This window comes from Amblyraja radiata, chromosome 5, assembly GCF_010909765.2.
Source record: "Amblyraja radiata isolate CabotCenter1 chromosome 5, sAmbRad1.1.pri, whole genome shotgun sequence".
Classification (NCBI taxonomy): domain Eukaryota; kingdom Metazoa; phylum Chordata; class Chondrichthyes; order Rajiformes; family Rajidae; genus Amblyraja; species Amblyraja radiata.
Genome location: NC_045960.1, coordinates 92,415,261 through 92,440,735, shown reverse-complemented (window position 1 = coordinate 92,440,735; position 25,475 = coordinate 92,415,261). Strand labels below are relative to the sequence as shown.

Here is a 25,475-nt window from a genome sequence, read left to right as displayed (position 1 = left end):
TCCTGCACCTATTTTCTATGTTTCTAAGTTGGGAAAAGAGGAAGTTCAACGGGATCTGGGGGTCTTTGTTCATCAGTCTATGAAAGTAAGCACGCAGGTACAGCAGGCAGTGAAGAAAGCGAATGGCATGTTGGCCTTCAAAACAAGAGGAGTTGGGTATAGGAGCAAAGAGGTCCTTCTGCAGTTGTACAGGGCCCTAGTGAGACCACACCTGAAGTATTGTGTGCAGTTTTGGTCTCCTAATTTGAGGAAGGACATTCTTGCTATTGAGGGAGTGCAGCGTGGGTTTACAAGGTTAATTCCCGGGATGGCGGGACTGTCATATGCTGAGAGAATGGAGCGCTGGGGTTGTATACTCTGGAATTTAGAAGGATGAGAGGATATCTTATTGAAACATATAAGATTATTAAGGGTTTGGACACTAGAGGCAGGAAACATGTTCCCAATGTTGGGGGAGTCCAGAACCAGGGGCCACAGTTTCAGAATAAGGAGTAAGTCATTTAGAACGGAAATGAGGAAACACTTTTTCACGCAGAGAGTTGTGAGTGTGGAATTCTCTGCCTCAGAGGGCGGTGGAGGCCAGTTCTCTGGATACTTTCAAGAGAGAGCTAGATAGGGCTCTTAAAGATAGCGGAGTCGGGGGATATGGGGAGAAGGCAAGAACGGGGTACTGATTGGGGGTGATTAGCCATGATCACATTGAATGGCGGTGCTGGCTCGAAGGGCCGAATGGCCTACTCCTGCACCTATTGTCCATTGTCCATTGCATCGTGGTCCACATCCATTCAGTTCATGTAGACACAAGGAGCTGCAGATGCTGGCTTTTTTTTTAAAAGCATGAAGTGCTGGCGTAATTCAATGAGTCAGGCAGATTCTGTATTGACCAAAGATACTAGAGGAGCTCTATAATCTTTGGTCTTGACCCTCTGAGTTGCTCCAGCACTTTGTGCCCATTCCATTAATGCGCCGTCTGCGTGTCTCTTCCAAAGTGGAGAGTGTTCTCTCGGTGAAAGCCGGGCTGCTACAGCAGGGTATCTCCGTCTTCTGACAGAGAGAGCCTCCCTTTTAATGAATCATTTTGCTTTGGTCATGTGCTTCATCTGCCAGTCTCCAGCTGCGGGAGCAGGAAGTAAAGCCTTTTGTTTTGTTCACCCGATGACATGAAGCGCCTGATCTCATGGCTGCACAGACCTGCGAGCCGGCAGTGAAGCGATGGACGCGGAGGGCGAGGCGCCGCTCTTCCCCACCCTCTCTCCAGCCATCTCCTTTGTGAAGCTGGGCCTGACCGTCGCCTACACCGTCTTTTACTCGCTGCTCTTCGCGTTTGTCTGCGTTCAGCTCCTGTTGATTCTGCACTATCGGCACAAGAGGCTGAGCTACCAAACCGTGTTTCTCTTCCTCTGCTTGATCTGGGCTGCCCTGAGGACCATCCTTTTCTCGTTTTATTTCGAGGATTTTGCGCCAGCCAACTCGCTCGGTCCCTTCCCTTACTGGCTGCTGTACTGCTTCCCAGTCTGTCTCCAGTTCTTCAGTTTAAGTTTGATGAACCTGTACTTCACGCAGGTGAGTGCGGGCGCGTTTGTTTCTTGTCCACAAAAGCCTTCGAGTTGCTGAACTGCATTCTGACAGTTAAGTTTAGAGATAAACATATCGCTTTTCATTTACAGGGAGTTTTGCTATAACGCAATAGTTGCGTCCCTAAGTGTGATAGTAATCGTGTTATAAATGTCCCAATCAGCAAAGGGGCGAGGTTGGGGAGTTTCAGATTCACAATAACGAAGTTATTTTCTCCCACAGGGGTTTCAAAAAAACAAAGGCCTGCCTTTTTAATATCTATGTTTATTTTTGTTGCTGCAAGCTAAAAGTAGGAAAGGCTGCGTGTTTTATTATTAAATAGACTATTGGTGCGCAAGTGTCAATAGAACCGATCGCTTGTCAATTTCGATGATCACCCGGGATGAAACTGTAAGATACGATGGTGTCTGATTACTGGCGTGAATGGAAACAAGGAAACAGTTTTTCCCCTGACATTGTTTAAATCCAAGACAGCATTTTCGTCTGCTTGGCAGTTTCCAAAGTAACTTTTAATTGGTCCTCTAGTTCCCTATCAAAATTGTGTTGTAACCAACTTAATAGTGATATCATTGTTACTGTAGTAACATGTAGTAACCGTGTCATACCAATATTATTAAGCTTTCAGACATCTTTGACCTGAAACATTCACTGTTTCTCTTTCCATTGATGTTCCTTGTCCAGTGGAGTGTTTCCAGCAATTTGCTTCGTTTTAATTTGCATTTGGTGTGTATTTCACCTGATTACCTCCAGAGAGGTTATTGTGATGTTATATTATTGAGGGCAGGAATCAAGCTAGAATCTGAAAATGTGGCAAATCCAGAGATCAGTCTGCCCAGGCTATTCTTCTGAATTTGAGATTTTTAATTAAAAATTAAATTTTAAAATCCACTTTGCTTCCACTGTGATCCAGGGAGCTGTGATGTTGCAGCATCTTCCCTCAAAGTGATTCCTCTCTCTGACCATCCATTAGCAGCTGCCAAATCAGCATGGTGGGTGTGAGGGAGACAAATAGTCTTGCAACAAACGGTCCTAAACACGTCTCTCTGCCACCTCATGGCACTCCTATTGCTGTTTTCTCATTGGTTGCTCACTTGCTGGATGACCTACCTACCTGACGTGGGGAAACCAGACTGCAGTCAGACTTGGACTTGGTCCTCTCCTGCTGGGTGAAGGTGGGCGCTGAGAGACATGAGCAGAACCTCTCTGCTTTAAGGGTGCACAGATTTACAATTACGTTGGACAGAAATAGGTTGCAGGCTGAAGGAGATTGCAGCCAAACTTAAAAGGCTTCGGGAATAGCACTGCGATTAGCAGGTTAGGCAGATGTAGGGGGAGGGACCGCCATGAAAATGTTCAAATCCAGGAACTCATTATATCTCCCACGGAATAATAAAAGCACAAAAAGCAGAACTGAAATCAGTTGAAAATGAAGAACTGACAGACTTCACTAAAGCTTCTCCTTTTCCCCATGTAACGCCCTCATTGATTTACCACAAGCTCACAAACTCCAAGAACCACTTCTTTTCCCAGCTCTACTACCTGCATATTCCCAATTCCTCCTCATTTGCCCAATTACACTATTGAACCATGGCAGCCGCAGCAGGGACACTTGTAAGCATGAGAAGCCCACCTTGAGTTTCCCACCATCTATCGACCTGTTGACTGCAACAGGCTCTGTGCAGAACCCTCAATATTCTGAAATATAAATGATAAAACCTTCCCATAACTTTCCCTGCTGTAAAGTAAACACGGTTCTCCACGTAATTGTAGTTTTTTGTCATTCCTCAAATCCTGAAATGATTGTAATTGCTAAACAGAGTTTTAATAAAGGCTACGTATTCCATACCACAAGTTAAGAAATCCTGGATCCCATGTGTTTCCTGCCCAATAGGGACACCACAACCAGTCCTGCCATCTTTGAAGATGTGTGTGAGAGGAAACCCCTCGATCTTTTTGTTGACATTGATCCCTTCCACACAGTGGCCACAAAAATATCCCTGACGACAGATCAGTATCAGGGTCAGTTTATGGAGCATCATCATGGCACCTAGTTGTCTTGATACTTTCCCCTCATGTTGATCATTTCCACCCATTAAATGAATGGTTTCAAAGCAATTCCTTTAATACTTGGTCCACTGAGCGTAATCCTTTCTTTTGTCCTCCTTGTTATAAAACAGCTGTTAAGGTATTCCTTTTCTTGCCTCTTAATTACACTTTTGCTAACTAGTAGTACAACAAACAGAATGAGGACAGATTTATGGATCTGATATAACTGGTGATTTTGTAGGCAAAACCTTTGCCAAACCTTCCTTTAACGTTCTACTTCCACTCAGCCCTTTCAAGATGGGATGTGAGAACGTGTTTCGCTTTTGTACAGGCTTTTCGCTTTTTTCGCTTTGTTTGCTTTCGCTCATGAATGTTATTTTGTCTTCTCTTTGAGTCAATGAGCCACTCAATATTGGGAAAACAAAGCCTTTGTCTCCAGTGTAAACCTCCAATTCTATGTCCTCTTTGTCTACCTTTCCCAGATTGGTGACAGTACCTATCTCATTACCATTCCTTACAACCTGAGAGCCTGCGTCATGAATTTGAGACCTGCACACTCAGTTCTTCCAACATTCCAGAGGCAAGGCTCCCATCTTAAGCTCATTCAAAACTCATTTGTCTGTATCCTACTTCACCCTAAGTTCTGTTGACCTATCATCCTCGCTGACTTGCGCTGGGTTTTGTTCAGGTAACATATTGCTTTTAAAATTCTCATCCCGAATTTGAACCATAGCTACACTCCTTTCCATTGCTCTGTAGCCGACCCCTGCCCGAAAATACTCAGAAAACCATTGACTGCCTCCAAGTATATCTCTGACACATCATCCACTCCCTTTATCCCATCCGCACAAATCGTGGTGTTATTAGATTATGTTCTAACTCGTTGTATCACCTTTCTAAACCTTTCTGCCTTCACGGCCTCTTTCTTCCTTCCAGGCTTATCATAAAAGCTGAAAACACTCAGTTCCCCAAATCCCTCGACTTCCTGATTTTTCAAAATCTACCTCCATTCTCTGCATTGTCACCGTCACGGCATTGCCCTACAGCTCCAGAGACTTGGCGAATCCTCACATCTGGTGCTGTCTTTGTGGAGTTTGCACATTCTCCCCGTGACCATGAGGGTTTCCTTCAGGTGCTTCAATTTTCTTCCCCATCCTCATCTTCATGAAGGGGAGAATTAAGGTCATCAGTCATGGAATTGAGTATGAAGGTTTGGACACTATGTTACAGCTGTACATGTAAGAATTGCACTTGGAGTATTGTGTTCGGTTTTGCTCAGCCTACTATAGGAAAGATGCCATTAATCTGGAAAGACTGCAGAGAAGATTTGCAAAGACGTTGTCGGGTTTGAGGGTCTGACCTATAAGGAGAGATTAGGCAGGCTAGGACTTTATTCCTTGGAGTTCAAGAGGCTGAGGGGGGTCTTATAGAAATGTATCAAAGCATGAGGGGAATAGATAGGGTAAATGCACAGTCTTTTTCTCAGAGTAGGGATATCAAAAACTAGAGGGCATAGGTTTAAGTTGACAGGACAAGATTTAGTAGGAACCCGAGGGGAAACATTTTCATGCAGAGGGTGGAGGATATACGGAACAAGCTGCCGGAAAAAATATTTGAGGCAGGTACAATACCACCATTTAAAAGACATTTGGACAGGTACATGGAGAGGAGAGGTTTTGAGGGATATGGGTCAAATGGACAAAAGAAACAAGCTTAGAGGGGTATAGTGTGGATGAGTTGCGCATAAGGACCTGTTTCTACTTTCTATGATTCTAAATTTAAAAATATGCATATTACGGTGGTGCAGCAATAAAATCGCTGCCTTACAGCTCCAGGCTTGTAGGTTGATTGACTTCAGTAAGAAGTGTAAAATTGTCCTTAGTGTGTAGGATAGTGCTGGTGTACGGGTTGATCATCGGTTGAAGGGCCTGTTTCCGCGCTGTATCTCTCTAAACTCTATATAAAGGAGAGGTGTAGAAACTAGGGGAGCTGATGGAAATGTGAGGAGCTTGACAAAATGTGTTAAGGTGTAGGAATTGTGTAAAAAAATGGTGCTTGATGGTGTGGACATGGTGAGCTGAAGGGCCCATTTCTCTGCCATATCTCTCTCTATCTATGAAATAACCTCCAGCGATCTCTGGGGTAGAAAATTCCATGTTGTTGTTTGCTAGCAGCAGAAGAACATTGATGATGAAAAATCTGATGAATGGCATTCATTCAATGCAAAGTTCTTGCAGGATATTTTCAGAAAGAATTCTTGGGGAATTCCATCTTCACCATGTATCTATTTTTAATTGCAATTTCATGTGTTTTGTAGTCAATGCCTACTATGTTCTGTTGTGCTGAAGCAAAGCAAGAATGTCATTGTCCAATCAGGGACACATGACAATAAACTCACGAACTTGAAAATGAGATATCTTAGAGTGCTGGGTTTAAAGCTTTATAAAGAGCAGAGGGTTCAATGAGATTTTGTCTTGATGTTTTTACTGTTTAGCCCTGTTTAGGGGAAAGTGAGCTGGTAAGGGGATGAAGGAAGGGGCCTGTGGGGGTGAAGGGGGAGGGGGTCAGTTGTTACGGATTACCTAAAATCAGAGCACACCCGAATTTCCTTGCACCTCCGATTTCTGTATCCTCTTCCCATTTCGAAAATAATCTATGCTTTTATTCCCACGACCAAGGTGCATGACCCCACGCTTTGCTACGCTGTATTCCATCTGCCAATTTTTTGCCCACTCTCACAACCTGTCCAAGTCCTTCCGCTGACTCCCAGCTTCCTCTACACTACCTGGCCCTCTACCTATCTTTGTGCCATCCACAAACTTGGCCACAAAGTCATCAATTCATCAAAGTCATCAAGCCACAAAGGCATGCAGGTGCAGCAGGCAGTGAAGAAAGCGAATGGTATGTTAGCATTCATAGCAAAAGGATTTGAGCATAAGAGCAGGGAGGTTCTACTGCAGTTGTACTATGGACCTGGAGTATTGCGTACAGTTTTGGTCTCTTAATCTGAGGAAAGACATTCTTGCCATAGAGGGAGTACAGAGAAGGTTCACCAGACTGATTCCTGGGATGGCAGGACTTTCATATGAAGAAAGACTGGATAGACTCGGTTTGTACACGCTAGAATTTAGAAGTTTGAGGGGGGATCTTATAGGAATTTACAAAAATTTTAAGGGGTTGGACAGGCTAAATGCAGGAAGATTATTCCCGATGTTGGGGAAGTCCAGAACAAGGGGTCACAGTTTAAGGATAAGGGGGAAGTCTTTTAGGACCAAGATGAGAAAATCATTTTTTACACAGAGAGTTGTGAATCTGTGGAATTCTCTGCCACAGAAGGTAGTTGAGGCCAGTTCATTGGCTATATTTAAGAGGGAGTTAGATATGGCCCTTGTGGCTAAAGGGATCAGGGGATATGGAGAGAAGGCAGGTACAGGATACTGAGTTGGATGATCAGCCATGATCATATTGAATGGCGGTGCAGGCTCGAAGGGCCGAATGGCCTACTCCTACACCTATTTTCTATGTTTCTAATTCCATATCCAAATCCTTAATATACAATAGTGAAGAGTAGTGGCCCCAGCATCAACCCCTGCGGAATACCACTAGTGACTGGCAGCCAACCAGACAAGTGCCCTTTATTCCCACTCTTTGTCTAAGGCCATTCTGCCAAGCTGCAATCGCTGGTAGTACTTTCCCTCTAATACCATGGGCTTTTATCTTATTTAGTAGCTTTTCATGCGGCACCTTATCAAAGGCCTTCTGAAAATACAAGTAAACAACATCCCCTTTGTCTATTCTGCTATTTACTTCCTCAAAGAATTTCAACAGATTTGTCATGCAAGATTTTGTGATCCCTTCTCAAAACCATGATGATTTCAGCCTATTTTATCATGTGCTTCCAAGTATTCTGAAACCTTATCTTTAATATAATGGACTAAAATCTTCCCACCCACTGAAGTCAGGCTAACCGGCCTATAGTTTCCCTTCTTTTTCCTCGTTCCTTTCTTGAACAGCGGAGTAACATTTGCAATTTTCCAGTCCTCTGGAACCACTCCTGACTAGTGATTCTTGAAAGATCATACTGAGACCTCCACAATCTCTAAAGCTACTTCTTTCAGAGCCCTGGGATGCAGTCCATCTGATCCAGGTGACTTATCCACCTTCAAACCTCCCTGGGTGAAACCTGTGAGATTTGCCCACCAGCAAGAAGGGTACCTTAAGAAAATCATTATCTCGGTTTCAGTGTTGAAGCAAGCAATGAGAATCCAGAGGTTCTTGTAAGCTGATATAAATAGAATGACAGACACTGGCATTATGTCTACAATCAATGTTAATTCTTCATCTGAATCCTTTTAAAGCCCCTTGGCTTTTTTCCACATCTGTTTATATTCTTCCTTTTAAATACTAATCCAATTCCCTCTTTAAATGTCATTAAAGTTTGTCAGTTGCCCATTGTGTTCACTCGTCTATGACTTCCTGTGTAAAATATAACCAGGAAAGTACATGCTAACAAGCTAATTATAGTTGGGTAAGGCGATACAACTCAACTGAGACCGTCTGTCTAATTGGAATTGGTGCATCTCTTCATCAGTATTCTCTGTGATTCTTTGTTCTAAGCCAAGTGCCACAATTTCCCTCAAGTAATGTTCGGAAATAAAAAATTGAAAAAATTTATGTGGTCTGCAGCATTAAATGCACTGTATTGGGAGTTGAACTATGTAGAGCGTTTAACACAACTGGCATGAATGTTGAGGCAACTAATGCCCTCAATGCTCTTTCATTTATCCACTTGTTCCTCTGTGCATCTGATGCACCAACACAGGGGCATCTGGGCATCCGTGACCCATGCACAGTCCATAGACCACAGAGGCAACCAGTGCAGGGGCAGACCTTCTCACCACTTGTAAGCCCCCATTGGTGGAATTGAAGTGTTGAGTGGGTCCTGGGTCTCGGAGTCCAGCCCTTAAACCACCTCAGTTAAAATACACATTCTTTATGGGGGATTTACCTTGGCCTTCCATCATTACCCCACAGATTGCCTCATGAGCCTGGCCCTTGACACCACCCTCCTCAAACCAAATGTTGCCTTGACCACATTCAGCATTCCAGCTGGCCTCCAGCTCAGGAGAATTTTACTGTTACATTTTACCTCAGTCCGAATTTTACATCAGTCCAGTGGTGCCTTGGTCTCACATGTCATTGGAAGTGGCCCTCTGAGAAAGCCCTCAAAAAGTACATTTCCTGGTTATACCCATCTGCTTTAGAGGGTGATGTTATTTGTAACTCTATCATGCAAGTCCCCTGGAGAAATAACTGGGAAAAATGTTTTGTAATGAAGGGTGGCTTCAGATAAGTCTAAGATAGACTCAAAATGTTGGAGTAACTCAGAGGGACAGGCAGCATCTCTGGAGAGAAGGAATGGGTGATGTTTCTGAAGACGGATCTCGACCTGAAATGTCACCCATTCCTTTTCTCCAGAGATGCTGCCTGACCCGTTGAGTTACTCCAGCATTTTCAAGTTCAAGTTCTCATTTATTGCCACATGCACCAATTGGTACAATGAAATTTGAGTTACCATACAGCAAACTAATAAAAAATAACACAATGTTTAATTGAATTTAACATAAATATCCACTACAGTGGAATCAACGTTTCTCACTGTGATGGAAAGCAATAAAGTTCAGTCATCTTCCTCATTGTTCACCTCTGGTCGGGGCCCAGAACCCTCCGCAGTCGCCACTACGGACGGCCCGATGTACAGGCCCTCTCGCCGGGATGATCGAAACTCCGGCGTCAGAACGGATCGGAACACATTCAGTGACTTGGAGTTTCCGAATCGGCCGCTTCTTACCGGAGACTGAGGATTCCGAAGTCCACAGGCCGAGCTGGGCGGAACTCCAACACTGGCGACCCTCGGCAAAAGATTCCAGGCCTCCGCGATGGTAATTCAGCGCTGCGCCTGCTGCTGAGCTCTGGGCCAATCTCCGGTAGGAAAGGCCTTACCAATCCAGTTGGTAGGCACGAGGGGGGGGGGAGGGAGGGGGGGGCGAAGATGCGATATGGAGAAAAGACGCATCTCCATCCAGGAAAGTGACTGAAAATCAGTTTCCCCCTATTCCTCCCCCACCACCCCTCACATAAGTCATACCGAGAAACATTAAAACATAGCTTTAGACGCACTAAAAATAACAAAAAAGGCGAAAGGATTGACGAGCTGCTGGCAAGGCAGCCACGGCGGTTGATGAACAGATTACAGGGTTGATGGTGCCTTCTGTTGGATGAAACGTGACAGTGAGATCCCTTCTTTCCTCTTAAGCAGTTATAAATATCCCATGACACTATTACACAACTTAGTTTAGTTCTCCCGTCTAAAGCAGAATTTCCTGCCGTTACTAGGATGTTCCTTGTGGGACCTGTTGTGAACACATTGCAGCCGTGCTTTCCATGTTGCAACAGTGACAGCACTTCACAGGGAGTTCAGTGCAGGTGATGTATTCTGCGGCAGCTTGAAAGAAGCATGGAGGCTATCAAAGAAATGCAACTAATAGCATTTCTGCCAGGATCGCTTGTCAAATTAATATTAATATTACATCAAATTACATATTGTCCCCAATGTGAGCTATTGGATTGGTTTTTAATGAGTTGAGCAATGCTAAAAGGAGAACAAAACACAAAGTGCTGGAGACTTCAGACCCATAAAATTACCTGTCCATTTCCTCCACAGTTGCTGCCCTACCCACTGAATTCCTCCAGCACTTTGTGTTTTGCTCAAGATTCCAGCACCTGCAGTTTCCTGTCGCCTAGAAGGAGAGTAGTTGATAAGGTTCACGTCGCCTGCTTCAGGTGCATGGAAACACTGCCACCTGCTGGCCTGTTGCAGCCACATCAAGTAGCTGACAAACTCTCTGCTCTCCTCTCTTGACGTGACCAACTTCATCTCTTTCCCACAAACTTCCCATCCTTGACTGCGTCATTGTTACATAGCACCCGTGCTTGGTCCAGAAAATGTTGGGTTTAATTCCAACTCTGGAGACTTCGTAGAAAGTCTACTCGTACTGTCTCATGATGTAGGAGACTATTCAACCCATCTAGTCTGTGGCAGCCCTCCGAGCAAACCCATCAACTGCATCCCTCCACTTATTTCCCTGTAATCTGTTCATCAACATCTTAATGCCCCTCTCAGCCACCTAATATAGGAGATAACTTTAGAGCTGTCAAATAACCTGTCAACCAACATGTCTTTGACTTGAGAGTAAAGAGAGTTTAATTATCACAGAACAATTAAATTCTCACTTGCCGCAGCTTTTATAGAACATTAACACTCCATGATAAATAATCATACAATAAATAATGCAATGAATTATCAGTCATACTAGCTAAAAGGACCATAATTTGAGGAAAGACATTCTGAGGAAAGACACAGGCTAGATGCAGGAAGATTGTTCCCGATGTTGGGGAAGTCCAAGGCAAGGGGTCACAGTTTAAGGATAAGGGGGAATTCCTTTAGGACCGAGATGAGGAAAACATTTTTCACACAGAGAGTGGTGAATCTCTGGAATTCTCTGCCACAGAAGGTAGTTGAGGCCAGTTCATTGGCTATATTTACAAAGGAGTTAGATGTGGCCCTTGTGGCTAAAGGGATCAGGGGGTATGGAGAGAAGGCAGGTACAGGATACTGAGTTGGATGATCAACCATGATCATATTGAATGGCGGTGCGGGGTCGAATGGCCTACTCCTGCACCTATTTTCTATGTTTCTATAATTGTGCAAGTCAAAGCGCCTTGTGCAACCTATACAGCCCTTAGTAGTTTGGTCTGGGTAAGGTGGTGGTTAGGGTTGTGCAGGCTGGTTCAAGAACCGGATGGTTGATGGGAAGACACTGTCTTTGAATTTAGAGTTTTCATAACTTTCCAGATTTATTTAATTGCATTTAAATTCCCCAGCTGCAAGAGTAGGATTCAAATCAAGTGTGTTTAATTGTCTTATGTACTAAAATAGACCATCAAGAATGTTTTACTTGCAGCAGCATAACAGGCCTGTAAACACTGTACTCACTAGATTACATAATAAAAACAAACTCAAAAAGAAGTTCTACTACACAATCCGTATTTATCTTACAAAATTATTAAAAAAATAAAACTGCAGATGCTGGAAGTCTGAAAATGCTGGAGATGCTCAACATGTTAGGTAGCATCCGTGGAGAGAGAAACAGAGCTAATGTTTCAAGTCACCGACGCTCTATCAGAACTGGAGAAGACACATTTATCTTGAGTGGAAAATGACATGCGGGATGAATTTCTTTATTATTTAGTTCTGAAAAAAGGCAATGCTGCGTTGCCAACATCAACATTAACTTTGTGTTGTGGTCAGTTTCAATTAACGTTCAAAGGTCCTAATTGAAAGCCTTGTGATGAAATGAAGCTGGGGGAAATGTATTACCACCCCATCCTAGCAACATTGTGCCTTGGTAATGAAGGTATTTTGGTAAACTGTGGATCTGTCAGACACATGTTGGTCCATCTGTGAACAGTGAATCACATTGTATAAACAGGAATTTCTTTTTCCATATTCTAGGTGATTTTCAAAGCAAAATCCAAGTACTGCCCAGAACTTCAAAAATACAGGTAAAGCATTTCCAGTGCACACTTCATTGCTGCCATGTAATAGACATGATCTACATTGTGTTGTCATCGTACAGCCAAGTCACAGTGTTGTTTACATTGCATGTTGTTTACATATTCTGTTGTGCTTCTGCAAGTAAGAATTCAATTGTTGTAACTGGGACATATGACAATAAAACACACTCTCTCCCTCTCTCTTGCAAAGTGACTCTCTAACATGGGAAGGAACACTTTAAACTCAAACTTGTGTGGGACCAGATGCTAGTGTGGTTCAGCAAACACAGATGTAATATGTGCCAATGGGGCTTGAGTGGGTTAGCATGCAGGCAGCAGATTTTTGGATAGGCCTAAACATATGGAAATATTAGGACAAGGTGCAGGCTGAGAGCATTGAATAGCTGAAATAAGAGATGACAAAATGAGGGATGAAGATTTTAATGGAAAATGGGCTGAGGTGGGCTGAGTTGATATTGGTTTCTTTTCCATTCCAGGCTCCCCCTTCAGCTGGTTTTCCTGTTGGCCAGTCTCCTGTTCTTTGTGGTCAACTTAACATGCGCCGTGCTGGTGAAGATGACACACTCTGACACCAGGACCATTGTGTTTGTCCGCGTGGCCGTCAACGACACGCTCTTCGTGCTGTGCGCAGTCACCCTCTCCATCAGCCTGTACAAGATGGCAAAAATGTCCCTGGCCAACATATACTTAGAATCTAAGGTTTGTTTATCCAACAATTTCATGGGGTAGAGATTAGCCTCGCTTTCCATCAAAAATATTGCATGGAATGTTCTTACCATATTTATTAATTCAGAACCGAATTACCCATGAAATCAATTCTCCCGCGTCACGGTGACGTAGCAGAAATAATCAAGGAGTGTCGGTATTAACATTGGGAAGGTATGTGCATTGGGAGGCAGGAGCATTGGTTAATGTCAGCCATTGAATCGGTTGTGATTCCTGTGTAGTGATATACATTTAGAGTCACTGCAATGAGATATTATTTAAGGACAGAATCAGGAACCAACTGAAGAGAACTGAGCCAGTTTGTTTCAGAATCAACTTATTTGGATGAACAATAAACACATTCCACTGGGTAGCTGACAACCCAATGGTATGAACAATGAATTCGCCAATTTAAGGTAACTAATCAACAAACATTCCTCCCCTCCCACTTTATCCCCCCCCCCTCTCTTTCCTCGCACCTGAATCCACCTATCACTTGCCTGTCTTTTTCCCGCCCTCAACTCTCTTCCCGCTTTCTCCCCCCTACTGCAACCTGTCTGCAGAAGGTTCCTGACACAAAATGTCACCTATTCATGTCCTCCAGAGATGCTGCCTGACCTGCTGAGTTACTACAACACTTTGTGTCATTTTTTTTGAAAAACAGTATCTGCAGTTCTTTGTTTCAACACCTCTTTTATACTTGGTTTTAAATAAGACTCTTTTAGATTGCAGTTAACCAGGGTTTATATAAAATAGCTTTTTTTTTTCCATTTACAATTCTCTGCCTTGAGTATATTAAATGATTGAGTGAAGATCTGGCAGATTAAGCAAAGGCTGAAAATCTAGCAAATGGAGAATAATATGGAAAAATGTGAAAAACAAGTGTATTATCAAACTGTTGAGAGTTTGCAGAGCTGTGAGATGCAGAAGGATCTACGAGTTTACAATTTAAGGGCCACCATGCAAGTCCAACAAGAAATTCGGAACATTGACAAAATGTCATCATTTATTGCTAAGAAATAGTTCAATGGTTTATTTATTGTCACATGCACAGAGATACAGTGAAAAGCTTGTTCTGCATGCTATCTAGTTAAATAATATCACAGGAATATCTTAGACTCTCTTCTGGAACAGCACACAAAGAGTCCCTGTGTTCCGTTGCCATAATTGAAAATAAATGTAAAGATTTTATACTTAAGTTATAGAGGGCACCGATGAGAGTGCATTTGAAATATGCATACTGTGTATGGTTGTGGTCTCCTTGTTTCAGCAAGGGTGTTAATTCATTAGAGACAAGAGGGTGAAAAGTTTCTGCTGGTTTATGGGAATGGAGCAGTCAAAGCAGCCATGATCATATTGACTGGCAGAGAAAGCACAAAGGGACAAGTGGTCCACGGGTGCTCCAAGGTAATTTGTTTGTTTCTTTGTTGCCACAGTGTGCATTGATTAGAATTAAAATAAAGGAATAATTGAATACAACTCTCATTTCCCCAACTATAACAAGACACTAATTTGATCGCAATTATACAATTTAGCTTTGCAGACTCAATATTCTGATCAGCTTTTCTTGTTGGTTGGTACTGGAGCCACTTCATTAATAGTGGCATTACGTCCTATATACAAGCAAAGTATTGCCGAGGCAGTAAAGCTGAAATCTAAATTGAAATGCGGGCCGGGCAGCTTCTGTAGATGGAGTAGGAGCGTCAATGTTACAAGCTGATGACTTTTCACCTGAACAGGGGTGTGTTTCTCTTTGTAATGAGAGTGATGTGGACCTATTGGGCTATTTGTCCACTCTCTGTACTCAAATCCTTCATGGTTCTTCGGGTCCCTATCTCAGTCAAACACTCCAACAACCAAGTCATCTCTGTAACCGTCTGGAAAGGGCAGCAAGCAATCTGTGCTGATCTCCACTGGCTCATTTCAATCAGCAAGACTTTAATCTACCATCTTAGGTGAAATTAAAACCAGAATTATGCAAACTTGTACAAATATATTTCACAAGTGGAAACATCAATGCATCTTCCTGAAGATTATTTGGTATTGATTATAGTCTCTGTGTATTTGAACAGAAATCGAGGGTGCTTGTAATTAAGCCCCTCCTTGTGTTTGTATTTGCAGGGAACGTCATTGTGTCAGGTTGCAGTGGTGGGATTGGTAATTATATTACTGTACACATCGAGGGCCTGCTACAACCTGGTCGCTATCACACTCACCTCCTACAACCACGTGAAGATGTTTGATTATGACTGGTATAACGTATCTGATCAGGTCAGTGCAGCTCTCTTGCAGTTTTTCCTCCTTTTTCCCGCAGAATTACACGGGACAAAAGGAAATCCGTCCCACGCAGTTGGACCCGAATGAGATTTGTACAAAATATTCCGACCATTTCTATTTCCAAACTTTTTTCTCACATCCTTGCTGCTACTTTCCCTTCAGATATATAGGTAGATGGGACTAGGGGAAAATAATTGTTCAGCACGGACTTGTAGGGCCGAGATGGCCTGTTTCCGTGCTGTAATTGTTATATATGGTTATATGTGTATAACACTATTGAAAATTACCATTCACCAATTACCTATCAGCACCTTTCATTCAGTAAACGATTCAATATAAGAGGATGTCTCCTCTGTCCTCTGTCAATAACCCTAAGTCTGTGACCTCTGGTTACTGACTCCACTGAAAGAATGGATCGTCACTGCTTAAAACCCCTCATTATTTTGAATGTCTTTATTAAAAGTAGACTTGCTCCTCTGCAACCCAGCTTTCTCCAATGTCTCCACACAATTGAAGTAACTTACTTTACGTGGCATTCTTGTGAATCTCTGCACTCTACTGAAAGGTGGTGCTCAGAACTGGACACAATACACTCGCAGAGGTGATTGATAAAGGAGTAGTATATCTTCTGTGACATTCTTCTGTTTAAAAAGTCAGGATCCTATTCCTAGTTCAGTCTTCATCTTGCGTATGGCGACCTAAAGTTGTAGGTCAACTTGTTCTATTTGATCTATTTGTTTGTGCACGTCGGGTTGATTGCATTAGTCGAGACAGGGTGGACCACGTGAAGGTTGCAAATTCCCACCCCCCTGGTTCCGTGAAGCAGCCAGATAGAAAATGGTTGTAGAGACCAGGCAGACGTATCGGTTTCTGTTCTTGTCAATTTTCCGCAGGATCCTGGTGCATCTGGGAAAGTGAGTATTTATATCCCTAATTGCCTATGGGATGGTGTTTGTGAGTTGCCTTATTGAACAGTTGCAGTCTATATGGTAACGGTTCTGCTAAACATTGAAGGTTGAGATAATATTTTACAGAACTTTGACTCGTAGATGACGATGGCAAGACCATGCCAGGATGAGGTGTTACTTGTCTATGGTGGAGATCCTGTGCGTCTGTGGTTCCTCTAGATGATGTTGGTAATAGGCTGGGAGGTGTTGGAGTAATCTGAGTGCATGCCGACAGTTTATTGCTGCAGCTATAACATGCCATAGGAGGAGGGAGTGAGTGTTTAGAATGGTGGGTGGGGAACTAATCAAGGAGTTGTTATATTCTGTGTGCTGTTGTGCTAGTTGGAGCAGCACCCATGCAGGTAGGTGAACATGGTGCAGGACGTTCCATACTGACCACTGCTCGATGAACTTGTGGTCAAAGGTGTTGGTCCGGAAGAACCTTTCCACGAACGACAGATGCAGCAATGTCCAGCTGACTGGCACATTGCGTGGCATCTGCGCCAGGCCCATCCTTCGCAACACCGGGGACAGGTAGAACCTCAGTAGGTAGCGACACTTGGTGCCCACGTGCCTTGGCTCTACGCTCTGCCTGATGCAACCACACATGAAGGTGGCCATCAGGGTGAGGGTGACGTTGGGCACGCTTTTACCCCCGTTGTCTGTTGATTTGTGCATTGTGACCCGTCACGCCCAGTCCATCCTCGACCCCCAGATGAACTGGAAGATGACCCGGGTGATCCCTGTGGCGTAGGAGGGAGGGACAGGCCACACTTGCACCAAGTTCAGCAGCCCCGAGAGCACCAGATTACCACATTTTTCCCCGTTATAGAGAGGGAGCGTTGCTTCCACAGCTCCAGTTTCTTCCCTACCTTGGCTATCCGCTCCAGCCAATTCTTGTCACACGCCTCCACCCCCCCGAACCAGATCCCCAGCACCTTCAAGAAGTCAGGGTTGATGGGGAAGGGGACGGAAGATCATTTATTGCTCAATCTACTAAGTGCGCTGCAATGCTATTTCAGAAGGCATCTAATGGACAACCACATTCAAAGGTCTGGAGTCACAGATAAGCCAGACTAGGTAAGGAGAGCAGATTTCCTTTCCTGAAAGACCTTAGTGAAGAAGATGGGTTTTTTACAATGAAAGATCTTGTGTGGCGACTAGATTCTTTAAACATCAGATTGCGAATGGTGGGAGAGTTGAACTTGTTATTCTCTGTATTGTTATTCCAGTACTTTATTAACTGCTTCATCACCACTAGCCAATCCATTGGTGGCAATGTTGCTTGGCCAGATGTAAATGTTGTCCTGGTCTTGTACCACACAGACGTGGAACACTTACTTAACTGAGGAACTGTGCAATCATTTGAGGAAGTGGGTTCTTAATGTAGCCAGCTGTGATGGCCTGTGCCCTTTCCCAATCGCAACATCTCTTGCATAAGATGTGACTGCAGCTGGTGTTAAGCTTCCAGCATAAACATGCAACCCCAAATTCCAGAATTTCTGGTAACATCAATGCCACTGAGGTGCTTTGCTGCCTCACTCTGTCACATGCTGACTTCATTATAGGGGCAGCTTCTCTCATTTCACCACTCGATTTTGTATATTCTCACTTCTGTTCAGAATAAGGTTGTAACAATGTCTGCAGTGAATTCGTGCAGGCAGAGCCCAAACTGAGCAACAGTGGGCAGTCGGTGAGTATAGGCACTGTTGCAGCATATCCCTGCTGCCAAGTGAGATTGTGATACATGTTGAATTGAATTGAATACCTTTATTGTCATTCAGACCTTACGGTCTGAACGAAATTTCGTGCCTGCAGTCATACATACAATCATACAATAATAAACAACAATAAACACAAATTAACATCCACCACAGTGTATCCTCCAAGCACCTCCTCACTGTGGTGGAGGCAAAAATCTTAGGGTTAGTCTCTTCCCTCCTCTTCTCCCTCTGCGCTGAGGCGATTCCCCACCGGGCGATGGCACAACAGTCCCGCGGTTCACCGAACCCCGCGAACGGGCCGGTTCAAACACCGCGGCCCGGGGGTGGTCGAAGCTGCCGCCCTCCAGTCCAGCACACGCAGCCGCTGGCCCGCGGCTCAACCCAGGACTCAGGTCACCACCGCCAGAAACGCCGTCCCAGCCACCGGAGCATCGTTCCAGCCCCGAGCCGGATCGCCCTCACGTGAGCACCTTGTTGGGAATGCCAGAGATCGGTTGCATACGAACAGGAATGTGGTTAATTTTGGAACATGTATTCACAATTGCAGCCAGGACATTGTTAGGGGCCTGATTTTGCTGGATCCCTTGGTTACTTCAACACCTTTCCAGCAACAGCAGTGTATGAGTGAATGAGATAACTCAGCGGTTCCCATCTGTGTGGTGTGAGACCCAGACAACATTCACATCTGCGGAGGGAATGGATAGAGAATATTCTGGTTGGGATTCTTCTGTCTGAAGAAGGGACCTGAAATGTTCTCATTTCATTCTCTCCACAGGTCTGCCTGATCTGCTGAGTTTCTCCAGTACTTTAAATTATGCTCAAAATTCCAGCATTAGCAGTTTCTTGTGTCTTCTAGATGGTGAGATGCTGGGAACCTAGGAAGCTAAGATGGAGACCAAAGGCCACCTCTTCCCTCTGTTGCTGGGCTCCATTTCCTGGTTTTGTTTTTTTTGATATAATCGCAGGTACATAGAAGAAGCCTCGACTACGCGGAAACCACTTTCCACCATTAGGGAGAGTGACCAAAACCTCCGGGAACCTCACGGAAACCTTGGGTGGGGCGCAAGGTCTCCAGAGGTTTCCGTTCAGGTTTCCTAAGTGGGACAGGGGCATTAGCGGTAAAAGGTGATAAAGCACTAGAATTGGACAGATGGTTGAATTTGGTACAAACAAAAATTGTCCAGTGAAGAGCTTTCTAATGTAATATACACCAATGCACCAAAACCTCTTTTCCTCAGGTGATTGGCCTCTCGTGCAGCCTCTAATTTTGCTGCCCCACTGTGGGTGCTGTAGCTTCTAACTGCACCTCAGTAACAAGATCATAATAAATCTACACCTAATGGCCAAGGCCCTCATTTCTTTCTTAAATCTTGCTCTCTCTCCTTGACGATCCTCCTCAAATGTTACCACTTTGGCTCGTTGTGCAGTCAACTTTTCTCAAGCACTATATCAATTTTCTGTCTGTTTATATGCCTGTGCGTGAATTTTGACAGGTATTCAATGTTAAGGACGGAATATAAATGCAAGTTATTAATGAGGTATTATTTGGTCTCACACAGGCAGATCTACATATTCAACTGGGGGATAAACAATATTTGGTGTTTGGGGTGATCCTATTAATCTGGGAACTGCTTCCCACCACTCTGGTTGTCCTGTTCTTTCGTGTAAGGAGACCCACGCAAAGTCTGGTAAGTAGGTCAAACATTGTCTTTGAATAAAACACAAAATGCTGGAGGAATGCAGCAGATCAGGCAGCATCTGAGGAGGGAAATGGACGGGAGATGTTTTGGGTTGAGTCTCTCCTTTAGACAATGTGCCAGTGTGCACCATCTCAGTTAGGGTCCTGAACCAAAGGTTGCCCTGTCCCTTCCCTCTGATGCTGTTCCTCCAGCATATTGTGTTTTGTTCAATATTCCAGCATCTGCAATTTCTTGTAGTATTTGAATACATAGTCAACTGGACATTGGTGTCACATTTGCAAACCTCTCTAACGTAAGTGCTGGTGTGAGGGCATAACATTTTTTTTGACAGTAATTATCACACCTCCTAGGCTAGTTCATGAAGGAAAATAGGGGCATATTAAAGCAAGATCTGTTGGGAGACTATAGTACAGGAGAAGTGGTAACGCAGTCAGACTGAAATAGAGAAGGAACTTATTGTTAGAAAGGGCATTATGGTCCCCACATCTCACCACATTTGACAACCCGTGTGGGCCACCATTACTTATCTAGACCAGCCAAGTAAGACTAGGTCAGAGACCAGATGCTATCTAGTTAATGAATGACCTCCTGACTCTTTAAAGTTCCTCACTGTCTCCAGGGCAGAAGCCTGACGAAATACTCGCCACTTCTCTGATCGTTTACGACTCCAACAATACTCAGAGGTTCAGTGTCATCCAGAACAAGGCAGCCTGCTTGATTGCCAATCTATCCAGCACGCAAAATATTCAGTCCTTCTAGTAATGGTGCAGTGACTGCAGTGAGCACCATCTACAAAATGCACTCGTTACTTGCACAAGCCACTCCTGCACTTCTCAAACCCACAACGTCCACCACCAAGAAGGATAAGGGCAGCAGATACATGGGAACACCACTAGCTCCAGGTTCTCTTCCAAGTTGCAAACCATTCCGACTTGAAAATATATCACCATTCATTCACCATTGTGTGGTCTAAACCCTAGAGCACTAAGTACCTTGAACATAAGGACTGCAGCAGATCAAAGTGGCTCACCATAGTCAACAGCACTTAGAGGGTGGCACAGTGGTAGATTTGCTGCCTTACAGCACCAAAGACCCAGGTTTGATCCTGACAACGGGTGCTGTCTGTTCAGAGTTTGTAGGTTCTCCCTGGGACCGTATGGGGCTCCAGGTCTCCGGTTTCCTCCCACACTCCAAAGACGTATAAGTTTGTAGGTTCATTGGCTTTGGTAAAAATTGTTCAGAGTGGGTAGGATTGGGTTAGTATACCGGGTGATCGCTGGTTGATGCCGACTCGGTGGGTCGAAGGACCTGTTTCCACGCTGTATCTCTATAAAGTCGAAAGATTGATGATAACTTCTGGATTTCCAGCAAAGCCCACATCCATAAACATAAAAGCAAAAGGGTCAAACTGACATGACAAGGTGAGAAGGGCACAGTGTGGAGGAGTTACGCTGGACAGTTTTATTTTTTTTAACACAGAGTGGTGGGCGCCTGGAATTCGATGCCAGCAGTAATGATGGAGATAGATAAGTTAGTGGCATTTAAGAAGCTTTAAAATAGGCACATAGATATCCAAGAAATGGAGAGACATGAATCACGTTCAGGCAGTGGAACTTGGCATAGAATTCAGCACAGACATTATGGCCAGAAGGGCCTGCTGCTGTGTTGTACTGTTCTATGGCACAAGGCAATAATGATTACACCAACATCACAGGCTCCCAAAAAGAGTTGCCACATCCCAAGAGAACAATAGTGTGAGTGAATATAACAGTGTCACCACACAAAATGTACATTTCTATGCCGCTGTTATTTGCAGTGATCATTGTTTTAACGACTGCAACAGAAATTCAAAGTGTGTAAACAATAAATTAAAGTTACAGTAGATGCTTGGTGTCCCTCTGATACAGATAATGAATTTGAACATGCTACTGTGTTAGACTATTTTGTTTTATATTGGTGAAATATAAATGTAAAAAAATACTCATGATATTGCATATTCCCAGCATATCACAACACACTTTACACTCTTGCTGGCAGAAACTTGACAGGGGAGGGTGTGTCTTTTGTTCTGGCCTGAAAATAACCTTCCACCTGCTCGGGTCTGGGCCACAATCATTGATAGCTTTTCCTGTATTTTGCAGATGGATAACGGAATACCTTGCAGACGTGGATTCTCTCCCAAAGCCTTTTTCTTTGATAATCCTCGGCGCAATGACAGTGGAGATGATTTGGCCTGGAATGCAGTTTCCTACAGTGCATTCGGCAGGTAATTACTGGAAACTGATCTGGTTTGACTGCTGATAGAGGGTGAATCATAAACTCCACTGGATAAAGAGGGGACCACCCAGCCACTGTGCTATGTCAGTTCTTTGAGTATCCAGTTAGTATCACTCGACTACTTTAGCTGTGTGACTGCGTCCTTTGCAATGATACAATTTGCCGTGAAAAATTATTTTGTTTCACTGCACTTCCCACTAGCTCAGCCTTCCTAGGCCTTGAGCTGCTCATTTTATATCTCCGATCTTTGGTTACTGATCATTATACCAGCAGAGTCTCTGCATTAGTACCATAAAAATATTAATGAGCACTTAATGTTTTCAACAGCAATCATGGCAAAGTCATAAGAAATAGTGACACGGAGTGGGCCACTCGGCCCCTTGAGATGTTTTGCTATTCATCTAACTTTACACAAGTTCACTTTCATGCCCTCTTCCTGTACTAATCCTTATTTCCCCTGATTATAGAATCTATGTCAGCTTTTAATACCAACCTCCACAGGTTGCTGGGCCAAGTAATTCTGAAGAATCGCAACCCTTTGAGACAAGTAATTCCTTGTCTCAATTATAACTAAATGCCTCCTTATTCTGAGACCGTGCCCTCTAGACTCTCCCATGAGAAACATCCTCCTGTTGTTTTGCCTGCTACACCCCGACTAAGAATCTTACATATTAAAAAAAAACTTTCATTGTCCCAAACTCCAATGAGTACCAACACTGCTTAACATTTAGTTCAGTATTTTGCAATGTGGTTAATATGAAACTCTTGTTGCTTATTTGAGCAGCTGTTGCCTTCTCCCAATGGTAAAAAACATTTTGACTCAGTTCCTCATATCAGTGATGTGAAGAGCTGTAGATATTTAATAGGTCCCAGGTTCAAAAAGCAATAAAGTGTAACTAATTGTACGAGTACCATGGACATCATCATAATTTATTAATATTGCTTTGTCAGTGAAGAATAGCATCAATGACTAAGTAACATGACAAACAGGAGCATATTATATTTCACGTTTAGTAATCCATCAGATACAATAACCATCTTAATAACATGCCGGTTTCACTTACAAGTTCTGCATTGCCAAGTGCTCATTTGCATTTCTTGTGCAGATGCAAGATGTACCAATTCTAGGTTATATTACAGTTTCACCCTCTCTTCCCCCAGGGGAAAAAAATCAACCCACCCCATCCATCTTACTACATTATGACTACAGGGTCCCCCCAGATTAAGAAAGGGAGGTGTTCTAGACAACAGTTAGTAACCTAAGGTACACAAAAATGCTGGAGAAACTCAGCAGGTGCAGCAGCATCTATGGAGCGAAGGAAATGGGCGACGTTTCGGGCCGAAACCCTTAGTTTCTCCAGCATCATTTTTGTGTACCCTCGATCTTCCAGCATCTGCAGTTCCTTCTTGAACAGTTAGTAACCTAAACAGCTTGCAAGTCACAAATGTGGCTGCTGGGCAATATATTTAGATAAAACAGGCCAACCAAGGGCAATATGTAGTTAAACCAACTCAAGCAAATTTCTCTGAGAGATGCAATGATATTGCTGCAAACCGAGTTCCCACATGGTAGAAGATGCCTGTAGCCCTGCAAGTCAAATCCATCCTGTTGGTCAATAAAACGTTGTATGCACGGGCTGTACACGTCAAAGCAATCATAATCTAGAGTGGACTAGATTCTCTTTTCCAGCATTCAGTATTTAAAAAAATTCATTCTGTAAGATTACAATTTCTTAGTCATGCACATGTTTCAAGATGCTAATTCTTCAACCACAGGCAGTTAATGTCACAACTCGTTAAAGTTTGAGAAATTGAAAAAATGGCTTCATCAAATGTCAATGTAATTTTTTAATAAAGGTGGCAAGAAATGTTTTTTAGGGAGGATCCCTGCAACAGGATTTGGGATGCGAATCTTTGATGTTTTGTATAGCAGGGAAGCAGAGTCTCAATGCTCCACTCATCATTGCAGCACTAGATGAATCATCTGCTTTGGAAAAAGTCTGGGGATTCAAAAAATTGGGATATGGCACAGCCTGTTTTTGCTGCTGTTTTATTGACATCTGTAAGAAACGATGGTATTGGTTCTCTGGCACAAGGCAACATTACAGTCTCTGATTTCACTGTAACCTTTCTTTGTTAACAGCACAGCAGATCAATATGGATCTAGGAACCAAAGCTATGAGGACTTTACTTCACATGCTCACGTGCCAATAGTTGCAGAGGTCCATCTGTACAACTCCACCCCTTCAAGTATGATCTGAAGATAAAGTGTTCAAGAAGAAACTGCAGATCATCACTTTTGAGAAGCGAATTGCTCACACTATACAGTACTTATCAGATATTGCAGAAATGAGCTCCCACAAAATGAGTGGTAAAGACAACTTAAATTGGACAGTCTTACTGACAATGTTACCTTTGTGAATGTAATTTTTCTTAAAGATTCAGTTCATTTTTCTGTGATTAATCAATATAGCTATTATGTGGAACTTTTAGAATGGTGTCTGTGAATAGTGCACAGCTCCCATTAGAATCAATAATTCATCAAATTATAATAAATATAACATTTTTCCATCCTTCTAGTCGCCAGTGATTTTTCTTTTGCATAGGAGAGTTCTCTCAACTGTACTGGTGCCTAAACCACAAATTCATTTGAAGATGGGACCACAGAAGCATCAACATTAGGCTTAACAAACCAGAAATTGCAAGCTTAAAATACAAAACTGGTATCAGTAATTGTGGCCATTTGTTTGCCAGTTCTGCACAACCGAGAAAGTCACTAGATTGGATAAGCTTACGTGTCCTTCAGCGACAAGTTGAAATTATTCAGCCTTTCATGACCTTGGGACTTCGAGCTTTACTGCAAATATGCATATAGCAAAGGACAAGGCAAACGTGATAAATGTTGCGGTATTTAGTTATAACATGGCTGAGCTGCTGATTCTAAAAGCCACCATAAAACCAAAGCACAGTGGCACAGCAGTAGAGATGCTGCTTCACAGCACCAGAGACTCGGGTTTGATCCCAATTGTAAATGCAACAAAAAGCAGCATTAAAAATTCTAGGGTCAGAAATGCAAATTGCAAACCAAGCACTGAAATTTCTCAGGATTATTAATATGTCTTATCTGACCTGATGGATCTTTGATGTCAGACTGGATCATGTGCTCAGCTCTCAGGATCAATGTTGTTCTGTTGAGCTTGCTTTACTATCTATCGTGTGGACGATGAATGCATCAACAGATGGTGATCACATGGGAAACAGGCAGGGCAGTAATATCTGTATCTGATAACTGAGTAGCTTGGGTCTTGTCAGAACAATTAATAGACTTCTTTGTGGAGACAGAAGGATCAGGCCACAAATAGAGCAAATAAGTTTCACATGGTCTGTATGACAGCTTGGATCTAGGCTAAGAGCTTCATACAATGACTCATCTATTCTCCAAATGGATCAATTATGAATCATACAGCATTGAAAAAAGACCCTTTCGCCCAAATTATCCACGCCGACCATCTAAGCTCATCCTACCTGGTCACGTTTGAGACATATCCCTCTAAACCTATCCAAACGTCTTTTAAATACTGTCACTG

At 43.3% G+C, this 25,475-nt stretch overlaps 1 protein-coding gene across 1 annotated transcript; it reads left to right on the top strand.

The window, feature by feature from the left end:
• The first annotated feature begins 1,055 nt into the window (after positions 1 to 1,055).
• On the top strand, positions 1,056 to 24,461 carry gpr137b (G protein-coupled receptor 137B). The gene is made up of 7 exons (XM_033021757.1): positions 1,056 to 1,563; positions 12,197 to 12,246; positions 12,735 to 12,957; positions 15,085 to 15,234; positions 19,471 to 19,599; positions 21,753 to 21,877; positions 24,032 to 24,461. The coding sequence occupies exons 1-7, from the start codon at positions 1,213 to 1,215 to the stop codon at positions 24,147 to 24,149; spliced, it is 1,146 nt and encodes a 381-aa protein (XP_032877648.1). The 5' UTR covers positions 1,056 to 1,212; the 3' UTR covers positions 24,150 to 24,461.
• Positions 24,462 to 25,475: the final 1,014 nt, after the last annotated feature.

Bases quoted from the DNA above. Each gene is read 5' to 3' on its own strand.
- gpr137b (XM_033021757.1), top strand. From the start codon at position 1,213: ATGGACGCGGAGGGCGAGGCGCCGCTCTTCCCCACCCTCTCTCCAGCC. The intron at 12,958-15,084 runs GTTTGTTTATCC...TTGTATTTGCAG, and splicing joins ACATATACTTAGAATCTAAG to GGAACGTCATTGTGTCAGGT. The intron at 15,235-19,470 runs GTCAGTGCAGCT...GGTCTCACACAG, and splicing joins GGTATAACGTATCTGATCAG to GCAGATCTACATATTCAACT.